This window comes from Mesoplodon bidens, assembly GCF_964165515.1.
Source record: "Mesoplodon bidens genome assembly, chromosome: 11".
Lineage (NCBI taxonomy): Eukaryota > Metazoa > Chordata > Mammalia > Artiodactyla > Ziphiidae > Mesoplodon > Mesoplodon bidens.
Window position 1 is genome coordinate 61,274,255 of NC_138167.1, and position 13,907 is coordinate 61,288,161.

Here is a 13,907-nt window from a genome sequence, read left to right on the forward strand (position 1 = left end):
GTGAGAGGCCCGCGTACCGCAAAAAAAAAAAAAAAAGAAGGTGAATGTAGTGCGTCCAGCCCCAGCCCTGCTCACATGAAGACTCAGGGAATAATGCTGCAGGGTGGGCGTACCTGGAAGAATCAGACATGGATCCTACCCACCACCCCTGCAGCCCGCGGGCACCTGGCAGGAGCCCAGAGGAGGGCCCTCACTCCAATGGGGCTTCCGGGAGCAGGGGACCTCCCAGCTGCGTCCAGAGCCTGGGTGAGCTGCAGACACATGGGCATGCAGGCAGGGTTCCCAGCAAAGAGGGGGCCAGTGTCCCCCAGGGCAGGCAGCAGGGAGCCAGGCTGCTCCTGTTCCAGAGCAGTGGTGTGCGCCAGCTGCTGCACTTGGCCAAGTGGGGCTTGATGGCGTGGTGGGTGGGACGGCTGGGGTCAGGCTTCCAGGGCTTGAGGGCATCTCTGAGGCTTGGGGAGCCATCGATGTTTGCTGGCCAAGGCGCACGGGTTCAAAGGGCTTCTTTCTTTTTCTTTTCTTTTTTTTTTTTTTTGTGGTACGCGGGCCTCTCACTGTTGTGGCCTCTCCAGTTGCGGAGCACAGGCTCTGGACGTGCAGGCTCAGCGGCCATGGCGCACGGGCCCAGCCACTCCGCGGCATGTGGGATCTTCCCGGACCGGGGCACGAACCCGTGTCCCCTGCATTGGCAGGCGGACTCTCAACCACTGCGCCACCAGGGAAGCCCAAGGGGCTTCTTTCTAAATTTACGCACTGGCTCCTTCTCAGCCTGGAGGACGTGCAGGCGACACGCCAGGGATTCCAAGCCGGCCCCTGTGGTGATCTGGGGAGGGGCCCGTCTCCTCCCTATATGTCAGGCACACTGTGACCCGGGGCCAGTAACGAAGCCCTCTGAGTCTGCATCCAGGTCTGTGAAATGGGGCCACGGGGCTGTCGGGAGCATTAAATAAGATGTATGTGCAGAGTGCGGGCGCATGGGAGCCCCTCCGTCCAGGACCCCACCTCATCCTCCTCGGTTCTCCCTAGACTGCAGCTCTCTCACTGCTTGCCTCCCCCCTGTCTCCATGGTGAGATGAGAGGGTTTGGCTCATTAAAAGCAAATAAAAAAGGAATTAGTGGGAGCGGCAGCCTGGTGAGTAACTGATGAGTAACCATGTCTGAGCTGAGCAGGGCAGAAACCAGGCGGGGGCACAAAGCCTGGGAGGGAGGGTTCTGTGAAATGCCCTCCAAACACACAGGCCTGGCCTGGGCGCCTGCTGGCCTGCTTGGGGGCATTAGGTTGGAGGACGTGGGAACCCCCCATCTGGCTGCTGATGGGGAGGGAGAGCGTTTGGGGAAGAAGAGGGTCACGGGCAGGGCTTCCGAGGGCACGCCACACTGTGCTCGCTTAGGCAGGGCTTGGTTGTGGCACTTTTAACGCCGTTGGCCTGGCCTCTTGGTGTGATTACACAACTGGTGGAGATTTCTAACCCCTTGCTGGGCGCCTAGCTTGTGACACGCCCACTCTGAGGCCAGCTCTACCTCCCCAGAGCTCCCAGCCAGCCTTGCCCTGCCGCACGCCTGGGGTCCACAGATGATCCGAGCGCAGCATCTCCTCTGCAAGGGGGCTGGGCACACCTTTTCTCCTGCCTCCTCCTGCCCACGGCCACTGAGCTGCACAGGGGTCAAGCTGGGGGCAGGAAGGCCTCCGGAGACCCACGCCCCAGGCCCCGAGTCCCTCCGCCTGCCTCGCTGGGCTTGATTCCACTGCCTGGGCTCCAGTCCGGCTTCAGCCCCTAACACCTCGTCTCATAACTTCTGTGTGCCTCAGTGTCCTCCCCTGTGAGATGGGAAGAAGGATGAAACCTGCCTTGCACCATGGTGGGGACAGTTCGATGAGAACACGTGTTGAGGGTTAGAGGGGTGCTGGTGCTGTGGCAGCAGGTGAGTGACGGCGTGAGGAGAGAAGCGCAGCTCTGCTGATCCACTTTCTCGACAGTTCCAGGACCCCACCCCTCGTGTAGCCAGAGTGACCTCCAAGATGCAAATCCTACAGCCTCTTGCCCCAGCACCTGCACAGAAAGTGCCCTCTGCTTCATGGGACATCTCTGGCCACCCACAAGCTGGCTCCCTGGGACCTCGGCCACCTCTTTTCTTATTGCTCTTGATCTCAGACTCGCGCCAGCAACAGAAAGCCGTTTCACACCTCTGAACCTCTGCTCCTGCTCTGTGTGCACCAGGAGTGCGCACCTACCACCTACGCACCACACAACTATACACTCACACGCTCACATACTCAGACACCATGTACTCAGTCACACACATCATGTACACACACTCTCACGCACTCATGGGGAGTTAACTCATACTTCTTGGTAAGATTTATTTTAAGATGTCACCTCCTGCAGGAAGCCTTCCCTGACTCCACCCCCCGCCCTCCCTTAGAGAGGCAGGTCAGGGCAGCAGAGCGGTCCCCACGCGGGAGGTGGGAAGTGTGGGCAGGAAGGGCCCACCCGGGAGGAGGGGGTGGATGTCCAGCAAGGCCCTGGGAGGGCAGTGCCACCCTGTGCCCTTTGCAGACCCTGATCTTTCTGGGGAGGAAGGGATGCCCGACACCACCTTCCTGTCAGCTCTTCTCAGAGGATGGAAGTTTCCAGGAAGCTATGGTCCCCTGTGAGACAGCAGAGGCCAACCAAAGCCTCCTCTGCCCTGGGCCCCTGAGACCAGGAGGTCTCACCCTGGTCCTCTTCCTGAATGGGAGAAACCCCGGGAACAGGGACCCCAGATAAGTGAGCCCCACAGGGAACAGGGACCCCACTGAGGGTGAGACCCCCAGGGTAGAGGAACTCACTGAGGATGAAGACCACCCTGGGGACAGGGACCCCACCAAGGGTGGGGCCCCCCCACCCTGGGGACAGGGACCTCCCTGAGGGTAAGCCCCCCAGGGGAACAGGGATCCCATCTAGGTGAGCCCCCCTCAGCTGGTTGGTGGGTGAGGAGGTGGACCCCAGAGCACATAGTCAGCGCCCAGCACAGGGCTGGGCATGCAGTTGGTGCTCAATGGATGTTTATGGAATGGGCCTAACTTGACCCTCCACCCTGTCTGGGAGGATGACGCCAGCCCCCAACAACAGGGACAGCACCAAGCACACAGAGGGGCACGCTGGTGCTCGCGGGGCACAAACACAGGGCTTGTGCAAGGATGGGGTCGTGGGTTTCCAGTGGCCACATCCGCTATTGCTGAGGGCAGTGCGATTCCCGCTCAGCAGAGCTTGGCTTTGGTCCAGTCGACATCACTGAGTTCTGTACCCATAGTGGCAGGTGCTGGGGACTACACAGACCCGGTCGTGGCCTGCAGGGAGCCTCTGTGCTCGTGGGCAAGGTGAGAGGGGCTCAAGAGACTGGGGCCAGGATGGCAGGATGCACAGGCTGGGGGCTGTGGAAAATAAAGAATGAGAGCTGGACCCGCTCATCTGAGGGGCCTTTGACACGTGTGGAGCTGGCAAGTCCCAGTGGTAGGGCTAACCAGGTGGACAGTGTCGAGAGCAATGAGAGCGTCAGACCTGCCACTGAGGGAGATCAGGCAGCCCGGGCTCCCTTCTGGCTGGTGGTCTGAGAAGGCTGCCTGGAGGAGGAGGCATTGGAACTGGCCTTGGAAAGTTGTTAACATTTGGGCATGAAGGGGAAGGAAATTACACCGAAAAGACCGGGAGCCCTCCAGGAGCATGTGAGCAGCACCGGATTTGGGTTGTTCTGGGTGGCGGATGGGGAGAGGGGGCTGGGGGGTCCAGCTGGACATGGACTTCAGGCTTGGACGGCAGGCCTTCCCTTCTCAGCTCAGGCAGAGGAGAGGGAGGGAAAGTGTGTGTGGGGGGCGGTGCAGAGCTGCACTTTGCACTTGCCTGGAGGGTGGCTGGTGGGTGAGGAAGGTCGGGAGGACCGGCACCCGAGTGTGGCTGTTCAGAGACCCCTGAAGCAGGCAGGGGTGTTGGAGGAGAAGGGAGATTCAGGAGGCCAGGGCCTGGTGATGGGGTGACAGTGGGTGGTTAGAGAGAGAGAGACAGACAGATGGCAACGAAGGGCCCTGGCGCTGCTCTGAGCTGGGGCGATTCTGTCTGGCCTCTGACTGATGGGGTGGGTGTCCCCCAGAGGGATCAGCACCAGTGGCTGGTTCATGAACAGCAGCGCTGGGAGGCTAACAGAGGCACACACCCCAAACATCCCCTCCCAGGCCCGCCCCCCCCTGCCATCTCCCAGGAGGAAACTGGGCCTCTCCAGCCCAGGCTTTCGGGACAGGAAGAGAAGTGTCTTACATGCTGGTGGCAGGGCCGTGGCATGCATCGAGTGCCCACTGTTTACCGTCCTCACCACAGCCCTGAAAGGTGGGTTCTATCGGCCGCACTTTGCTGAGTGAGAAGCTCAGAGAGGCTAAGGGCTGAGCCCAGGGTCACACAGCCGGCCGGCAGCAGGACCAGAGCCCAGCACTGGGTCCCCTGAGCCCACCGGGCCGGGACCTGCGGGGCTTCACCGTCCGCACCCGTCCCCTCCCCGCAGGGAGCCGTGAGGCCGCCTTCACATACGCCATCACCGCAGCCGGCGTGGCTCACGCCGTCACCGCCGCCTGCAGCCAGGGCAACCTGAGCAACTGCGGGTGCGACCGCGAGAAGCAGGGCTACTACAACCAGGCCGAGGGCTGGAAGTGGGGCGGCTGCTCCGCCGACGTGCGCTACGGAATCGACTTCTCCCGGCGCTTCGTGGACGCCCGCGAGATCAAGAAAAACGCGAGGCGCCTCATGAACCTGCACAACAATGAGGCGGGCAGGAAGGTAGGGCGGGCACTGGGCGGGGCTGGGAGGGCAGTGGGCGGGGCTGGGCGGACAGGCCTGGGTCAGGTGTGACGGCCGCCGTTACACAGGTACGGTGTGGACCTCTCTGAGCTTTGGGCTCCTCTCCTAGCGGAGGGAGTTGGTGAACTGAACCCTGAAAGTGCGGGGTGGGTAGTGCTGACCACAAGCCGTCACTTCTGTCTGTCCCAGCAGCCCGAAGAGGTGGGCCTTACTGTTCCCATTACAGAGGTTTGAAAACTGAGGCTGGAAGTGAAGTGATGCCCGCGGCCCCCAGCTGGTGCGCGGTAGGGGTGAGACAGGGATCCTGTTTGCGCACAAGGTGGGAGCCGGGCCTGGCCTGGGACCCAAGGGTGAGGGGAGGCCCCTGGGCCACAGTCCATGTCCCTTCCCTGCTCCTAGAGGGGTCATGCCAATATACGAGGAAAGGCTTCCCGGAGGAGGCAGCCTTTGGCTCAAACTGCTGTGAGAGACTGGAGGAAGGGGTGTTCCCAGGAAGCAGGAACGGAAGGGCAGAAACTGAGCTGGGGGCTCTTGGGCAGCCAGCTTCATGCGCGGGACGCAGAGTGGTGGGTGATAACCGAGGACATTCAAGCCGGGACGCACTGGGGAAGAAGTCAGGGCGAGTCCAGCCCCGCCCCTGGGAGATGAGGGCCCCAGATACTGGGCTGGGAGGGGCGGCCGCCATGGCGGCAAGATGGCCCGAGATAGGGTAGCCAGCCAAGTGGAACGCCTCTGGGTCTGGCTCTCCAGCCCGGGGGGCTGCACCCAGGGCGCCAGGGCCTGAGGGGCTCTGCAGGCTAGGCACGACTTGCCTTTCCAGGCAAAGAGTTGAAGATGTCCTCTGCCCCAGGGCCCAGAGCTGAGCTCGTTCACTCTCACTGCCCCTTCTGTGGGCCAGGCGTTATGCTGGGTGCAGGGTCAGTGAGGAGTGAGACATAGCCTTGGCCGCGGGAGCTCCCACAGCTCCAACTGATGGGAGCAGGGGCTGCACCCAGAAACAGTGAGAGCCCAGGGACCTGAGGGAGAGGTAGCAGTAGCTTCCGGGAGGCAGTGGTGTCCACGTACTGGAGCTGAGAAGAGCAGAGGCAGAAGGAGCTGGCACTTGCGAGGTGTGTGGGGGAGGGGTGTGGGAGTGGGGGAGGGGTGTGGGAGGAGTGTGGGAGGGGTGTAGGAGGAGTGGGGGAGGGGTGGGGGAGGTGCGGGAGAGGGGTACTGCAGATGGTTCCGGCTGGCGGGAGCATGAGGGGTGGTGACACAGGGCCTGAGAAGTAAGCAGGGACCGGCCCAGAATGGGCCTTGAACGCCAGGCCCAGGGTTTTGACTGCATCCTGTAGAAGCGCAGGTTGCCATGCAGCAGGTGGTTATTAAATTATTGTCAGATGAATAGATGAGTGAAGAAATGAGTGACAGCCTTTGTCTCCAAGGAGCTTACAGACAGCACGTAGGCCCCATTCTCTAGGCACAGGCAAACAGTGATCTGGGTCTGGGAGGGCAGAGGAAGGAGAGATTCAATTACATGGAGGCACCAGGAGGGCTCCCTGGAGGAGGAGGTGTGGCTGAACTCTCAACTGAACCAGTCCCTCCCCACCCCCCTTTGAGCTTCTGCAGTGGCTTAGGTCTTGAGCAGGGGCTTTCCCACACCCCTGGGAGGACAGCCTCACTGTCCCCATTTTACACATGGGGACTCGGTGGCAGCAGGGGGTGGGCGGGAGGGGGTCCTGCCAATTGACAGGTGATGAAAAGGCATAAGGGGAATGGAGGCTAGCAGGATTGGGCCCCCGGGGAGACAGGAGGCATGACAACAAGGAGGCTGGTGAAGGGACCTGGGCCTGTTCAGGGGGATGAGGATGGAAGAGGGTCAGCATGTTGGGGGTTTTGGACTGGGCTGAAGCCATGAACCTGGAAGCCATGAACTGAGGAGAAGGAGATTGTCAGGGGCGGGGAGAGCAGATGGGCAGTGCGAGGGCCCGTCAGGGACAGGGCAGCCCCAGGAAAGGCCTCTAAAGTGGTCAGCAGCCGGGATTCTCCTGCCAGCGCTGTCCCTAGCTGTTTGTGAGGCTCTGGCTGGCCCGGTCCTTCTGCTGAGTCAGTCTTCCCATCCGCACAGTGGGTGTAATGCACCTTGTGCCCCTCCCCCACTGCCTCTCCAACAGCCTCGACCCTGTGGGGCTGTGCAGTGTGTGTGTGGTCTGAGCCCTTGGAAGAGGCCAACAGTGGTGGCCACACAGTGTCCCCGGGGGCTGATGATAGCGGTAGAGTTGGGGTGGGTGTGGCCTTTGAGGCTTCCTAGAGAAATGAGTGCAGACCTTCATGTGTCATCCCAGTGCTGGGGCACCCTGGCCCCATTATAGAGCGGCCAGGCCCACTCCCACCCCCACCCCCTTAGGGCCATGGAGTTCAGCAAGTCACGTGGAGAGGAAGCTGATGATGCCACACTGAAGTCCGTGGCTTAGAGCAAGAGAAAACCGCGTGGCTTAGAGCAAGAGAAATTTATTCTCTCATAGAGGCAGAGGGCCTAAACCAAGGTGTCGGCAGGGCCGAGCTCCCACCACGGCTCCAGGGAAAGACCCTTCCTGCCTTTTCCAGCTCCTGGTGGCCCCAGGTGCTCCTTGACTTGTGGCCACATCATCCAGTCTCTGCCTCTGTCTTCACATGGCCCCTCCTCTGTGTCTGTGTCCCCTCCTCTTCTGTCTCTTATAAGGACATGTGTCCTTGGACTTAGGGCCCACCCTGAACCAGGATGATCTCATCTCGAGTCTTACTTACATCTGCAAAGTTCCTATCTCCAAATAAGGTAAACTTCTGAGGTTCTGAGTGGACATGAATTTGGGGGGGACACTCTTTTAGCCCACCCCAGACCGGCACATGGCCCACCACCTCCCTGGTGGGCCAGGGCTGGACAAGCTGAGCGTGGAGACCTGCTCAACTCCGGGCTCCCTCAGGACTACGGTCCATCAACCCTGTGACTCCCCCTAACTTGACAGTAACTAAGCACTGTCCCCAGAGTGGGGGCCATCCCTTATTCTGTGAAGAATCCCGGTCAGCTCTTTTCTGGAGCTCCCCCACCTACCCCCTCCACTACCTAGGGTGGTGGGGCAGGGGTGAGGCCCAGGGGAGGGGCCCTGCTCAGCCACCAGCTCCTCTAGGCAGGGTGGGTCACTCTGCACCCTCCCAGGTGGTCTCCTGGGGCAGCGGGACTGGCGCCACCGTCACTGTCGCGCTTATCGTGAGGGCACTGGAGACTGAAACAGCACATTCTTGAATCCTGGGATCACTTCCCAGGAGAGGCTTAGGCCCAGGGGACGCAGCCAAGCGAGGCTTCAGCCCCTTGCTCTGCAAACAGCTGCCCGATCGGCTTCATCTGCTGATTGTCACACAGGATCTGGCCACACAGGATCTGAACGTGGAGGGAAGGGGCTCGGGGCAGATGGCAGAGCGAGGTGTGGGCAGCTGAAGTGGGCATTACCGGTGGCCGTTAAGCCTGGACCACCTGGCCTGCACAAATGTTAGCCTGGACACTCCTGCCAGGTCTCTGGCCGCCACCACCTGTCTGAGGAGGCACCTCCTGGGTCAGCAGCCTGGGGTGGGGTGAACTGCTTCCCGGGCTGGGGGCTCTGAGAGGGCTACGAATCTGGTCAGCTCCTGGCCCGGGGGCACCACGGCAGGCAGTGTGGCCAGGGCAGGGGAAGCTTCCCAGCCTTGAAGGGTAGATTAATGGAGGGAGGGGCTTTTGGGGGAAGGGGATGGTCCAAGCAAAGATGAACACGGGGTGGGGTGGAAGGAGGGAAAGGAGAGGTCTGACGGGGGTGAAGGGGAGACGGGGGAGGGGCAGGAGGCAGAGAAGAGGTCCAGATATACTTTTCCGGGGCGGAGGTCCCACCCTTCACCCAGACCCCCAGACCCTCAGACCCGACTTCTGGCCAGTGCCTTCCACCCAAACACCCCACGGCACAGTCACCAAGCCCTGCAATTCCAGTTCTGAGTATTCCCCAAACCTGGCCCCTTCCCCTCCTCTGGATATTGGGGCCCGCCCCACCTCGGCCCTCCCATGGTGGAGCATCACCCTTCCCTCTCCTTCCTCCTCCCTTTACCCCAGCTTCTCCTGTCTCCACCCCGGGACACCATCCACACAGGAGCAGAGAGCCTCACCCCCCAAACTCCAGGCCATCAGCCTCACGTCATGTTCATTTGGGCCGAGTCTCCCCTTCCTTGCTTGCACTGTGCCCCCCCGGCCCCCACCTCTTTGTCTAATGAGGTCCTACTCCTCCGTCAACACCTAGTACAGGCACCACCTACTCCAGGAAGCCCCCCACCCTAGGCAGCCTCCCACTCTTACACTCTGCACTTTGCTGCTTTGTGTGTCAGTTTCCTCCTGTTTCCCACCTGGACTGTGAGCCCCGGGGTTCCTCGCCTTGGTCCAGGGCCCCATGTGGTCAGGACAGGGAAAGTGAGTGGGCAGTAGCTGACACCGTGGATGTTTCTGTCTTTCTTTCATTTGTTCATTCATTCATTCATTCACTGAGGGTCAGGGCTGGGGTTCTGGACCAGGGGGCAGAGGGTGGCCAAGACCCTGTAGGGCTGGGCTGTCACAATGAGGCCAGCGGGAGCCCAGACAGCTGACAAATGGCCCTTGTGCAGTCGTGGGGCGGCAGCTAATGATTCCCCATCTTTAATCAGGCCTGGCTGGCAGGGCCTTTTCGATCCGGGTAAATGAGTGCCTGGGGTCAGGGCTGGCTCTGGGAATTGGCTTTCCAGGGCCAAGGAGGGAGGCCCAAGGAAAACACGGCTGCACCCATCACGGGCCCTCGGGGAGCAGGAGAGAAAGAACAACACTGGTCTGAGGGTGGCTTCCCAGCAGACGGCACGCCCGGGCCTCACTGATCCATGAACTCACCTCCCACCCACCCCCACTCTGTCCTTCAGCAAAGGTGTACAGAGCTCCATGTGCGTGCCAGGCTTTCACTGAACAGCCGCTCATTAAGTGCCAACTGCATGCCAGGGCCTACACCAGGCACGAGGGTGCGTAGTGGAAGAGACAGGGGTGGGGGATCCACACTTATTAAGCACCTGCTGTTGCTGGACCTGGTACCGAGAGGTGCCTCCTCCAGCCTGGATGGGTGCGTGCACCAACTTCTCCACCTGCCACTCTGTGACTGGCAGGGAGTCCCACGGCCCCCTGAGCCTGTCTCCTCATCGGTGCATTGACCTGCAGCTCCCGTAAGAATTTAGTGAAACACGTTTGATAAATGTACCCCACGCTCTGCTGAGTTCTGAATATTCTCACTGGACCCTCCCAGGGCCCTGTGTGGTAGGGACCTATGGTCAGTAGCCCCACTTAATGGATGAGGAGATGGAGGCTCTGGGAGGAGGAAACACTGACCGTGTGGTCACACAGCGGGAGGTGGGGAGCTGGGTCCAGGTGTGGGGGAGGCCGGGGTGGGAGGGAGCAGGGAGGCCCCAACCCTCTACCCACACTGAGCCTACCCCATGGCCCGCAGGTCCTGGAGGAGCGCATGAAGCTGGAGTGCAAGTGCCACGGAGTGTCGGGCTCATGCACCACCAAGACGTGCTGGACCACGCTGCCCAAATTCCGCGAGGTGGGCCACCTGCTCAAGGAGAAGTACAACGTGGCGGTGCAGGTGGAGGTGGTGCGGGCCAGCCGCCTGCGGCAGCCCACCTTCCTGCGCATCAAGCAGCTGCGCAGCTACCAGAAGCCCATGGAGACGGACCTGGTGTACATCGAGAAGTCGCCCAACTACTGCGAGGAGGACGCGGCCACGGGCAGCGTGGGCACCCAGGGCCGCCTGTGCAACCGCACCTCGCCCGGTGCCGACGGCTGCGACACCATGTGCTGCGGCCGAGGCTACAACACCCACCAGTACACCAAGGTCTGGCAGTGCAACTGCAAGTTCCACTGGTGCTGCTTCGTCAAGTGCAACACGTGCAGCGAGCGCACCGAGGTCTTCACCTGCAAGTGAGCGGCTCCTCCCCGCCCCACGGCCCCGCCCCCCCGCCCCGCGGCCCCGCCCCACGGCGTTTTGCACTTCTGCTCCCAGCCGGGCCGAGGGCAGAGGTGGGTGGAGAAGGTGGGAGCTCCACGGGCGGGCGCAGCAGAGCTCCCCCAGGGCCGGTCACCCTCTCCTTGCCCCCCAGGGGCTCCCTCCTGCCATTCCTGTCCCCTCCCATGGCAGAACAGTGCCCATCACCTGGCCCAGAGGGCGAGGCCAATGGCATGAGTGTCCCCGAGGGGCCCAGTGAATTTCTTTTCTTTTCTCCGGGAGAGTGAACCCCAAGGACACCCACATACCCCGGAAAGCAAAGCGACAAGACTCTGAGTGTCCTCCCCCGCCTGGTGGTATGGACACGGAAAGACTGTCCCAGGCCGCCTCAGTCACTGGGCTCCAGGGCGGTTTGGGCAAACGTTGACAAAAATTATTTATGTTTTCTTAGTATCAGAAGAGGATTTTAGCACTAAGGCATAGCCGGTCCTAACTCCATACTCTGTGTTAGCTCATCCCCTTGCTGCCCTCTGCTTCCTCTTCTGGCCCCTGGGTGCCCTCGGGAGCATCCCTATGTATGGCCCTGTCCCTGGGGAGGTGGCGGTGCATGTGGTCCCCATGTGAGCTGGGCATGGGCTTGGTGGCTGACATGGCCAAGACGGCCTCTGAGGAGAGCCACGGACAGGGACCTCTGGCCCTTTCTTTCCTTCTTTTGAAAATCAGCTCTAGCAAATCGAAATGTCACCCATGTCAGGTTCCAGGAGTGCTTCATCCCCTCCCTAATGCCGTGGCCCTTCCAGTCCCCCACCAGCCTGACACCCCCTAGTTTACAGAGCCCCCTGCCACCCTGGAACCAGCCGGACCCCCACGACAGCGCTGTGCCGGGGCAAGCTGGTGGGAAGGGGGATAGTTCAGGGGTGTTTGCCTTATTTGACAGATGGGGACACTGAGGCCCAGAATGGCTCAAGCACTAGCCAGAGACCCCAAGGCCGTGAGTGGAGGCTCCCACCTTGGCTCAGGCTTCCTGACCCCCATACCAGGCCTCCTGACCCTGAAGGACATGTTCTGGGGATGCCCAGGGTGAGGGGCAGCCCCCACGCCTTGAAAAATCTGGCCGCGCTCTTCCCCCCGCTGCCAGCCTCACTGGGGTCCACGCCCTGCCTCGAGGTGCCTTTGAGAGTTTCTCCTGTGGTCTTCTTGCCCAGTCCTAGTCCTTTCGCCCTGGCCCCGATGCTGAGAAAACTCGGATAGGGCGTTGCTCCGCTGGGTTCCCACCTGCTGTGCCAGCAGATGCCTGCCCTCCAGACACTCCCCCCCGTGGTCCCCATACCACGCAGACCCTCCCTTGAGGTCCGAATCACCCCGAAACCTGGGAGACGGGAATGGAAAGGGGTCCTGCTTGGTTTTAAACTGTGTGCAGGGTAGGGAGAGATTGGGGGCTGGGGACTTGGCACTGGACGTGTCCTCTGACAATATTCCCACTCACCCTGGGGAGACTGAGGCACAACTTGTCCGGGCCCAGAGAGGCTGGTGTGCACCTGCTTCTGGCGCACCACTGCCCATGCACCTGTCCCTGCTCTGAATTTAGGGTGTTTTCTCGCAGAAACCCGTGGAAATGTGTCTTCAGGCTACTGACCAGCCAAGTGGGCCGGACATTAGCCTGGGGTGAGTGACCCTGGGCCCTGGCCCTGGCGTCCACCCTGCCTGCCCCGATGATGCCAGGATGCTCCATCAACAGCGGCTGTCCTGGGAGCTTCCAGGCCACTGTGAATGCCCCCCAGTCCCCTTCCCCCACCGGATCCCGGGTCCCAGGACACCCCCGAGTCCACAGGCCTAGCATCTTCTGCCAAGGAACCTGGTTAACTTATATTGTTATATAGCGTCGAAATGTCTATAGTGTCTTTTAAATTATTGTGACCTACACTGGGTACTGGGGGGCGGGGGGTGGCCGTGCTGTCCCCTAGCCAGGCTCCTCCTTCTGCTTGAAACAGACCCTTGGACCCTTGGGGCCCCTGATGCCACCAAGTCATGCGCACTGTCCCTCGGCTACGAGGTGCCGCTGCCGAGACCCCACCGTCCCCTAACAGTCTGTCAGCAGCAGCCCTTCCCTTGGGTGGGGGTGGGGTGTCAGCGCGGCCCAGGCAGGGATGGTGGTGGCTGAGGCGCTGCGTGTCTCCGCAGCGCCCTCACTTCAGGAGAGCTGCTGGGGTTCTGATGGGCTGTGTCTGGCCTCCCCGAGAGGGGAGCGCTCGGCTCCAATAAAGCTGGAATCAGAGAAGTGAGTGTGCGGAGTCTCTGCAGCTCTTGCTGGGGGCGGGGAGACGCCTGAGTGGCCCACCTCGCTCGCCCCTCTGTGTGCGCTGGGCTGGCGCCGTGCGAGGGGAGGGGCTTGTCACGCCGGACCCTCCAGGAACCTTTAGCCTGTCCCCATCTGGCAAGGGCCACTGGTGGAAGCTGGACACAGACCCTGAGGCCTCCCTGGACAGCCTGGCTCAGGTCGCAGGGACAGGAGGGCCGCGGCCCGGTGCCGAGCCGACTTGGGCTGCGGGGCTGGGTGCTGCCCTCAGGAGAAGCGGGAACCTGAGGGTGGGTGACCTGCAGCCAGGAGGCCCTGGGCCCATCTGACCCCCTCTGTGCCCCCTTCCCCTTCTGACCCCAGGAGGGGTCTGTCCCCAGGGTCCCCGCGGGTCTGTCCAGTTGTATCTGCTGGGTTTTGACTCCAGTGCCCCCCTGGGGTGCTCCTTGCCTGCCCTCTCCAGGTGTGGGAAGGCGGTCCAAGGTCCCTGGGAGCTCAGCGGCCCCTGGCTGGCCACCAGGCCTTGCTGCTTCTCCCCAGAGGCCCAGCCTCCGCCCGCGGTAACTAACCGTGTGAGCAGTGAGGATGAATGGCATTCCTGCTGAGGGCCGGAAGGCATGCGGTGGGGCCGGTTTGGCCACTGCCCGCTGTCCCGGCAGCCTGGCATCAGGCAGAACCGCTGATCAAACAGCCCCCGTCTGCCTGGGTACCCACAGAGCCTGGCCCCAGACCCAGATCAGATCCCTGCGGAGGGGCCACCAGGTGGGCTTTTGGAGGAGGGTGCGC

General features: G+C 61.8%; 1 protein-coding gene across 1 annotated transcript in view; it reads left to right on the forward strand.

Annotated features, from left to right (window-relative positions):
- WNT7B (Wnt family member 7B) overlaps positions 1-13,055 on the forward strand; it is a 51,742-nt gene extending 38,687 nt beyond the window's left edge. Inside the window, exons 3-4 of the mRNA XM_081249317.1 lie at positions 4,534-4,805; positions 10,325-13,055. Coding sequence (XP_081105443.1) covers positions 4,534-4,805; positions 10,325-10,804 — 752 coding nt within the window. The 3' untranslated portion in view covers positions 10,805-13,055. The remainder of the gene's footprint in view (positions 1-4,533; positions 4,806-10,324) is intronic.
- Positions 13,056-13,907: the final 852 nt, after the last annotated feature.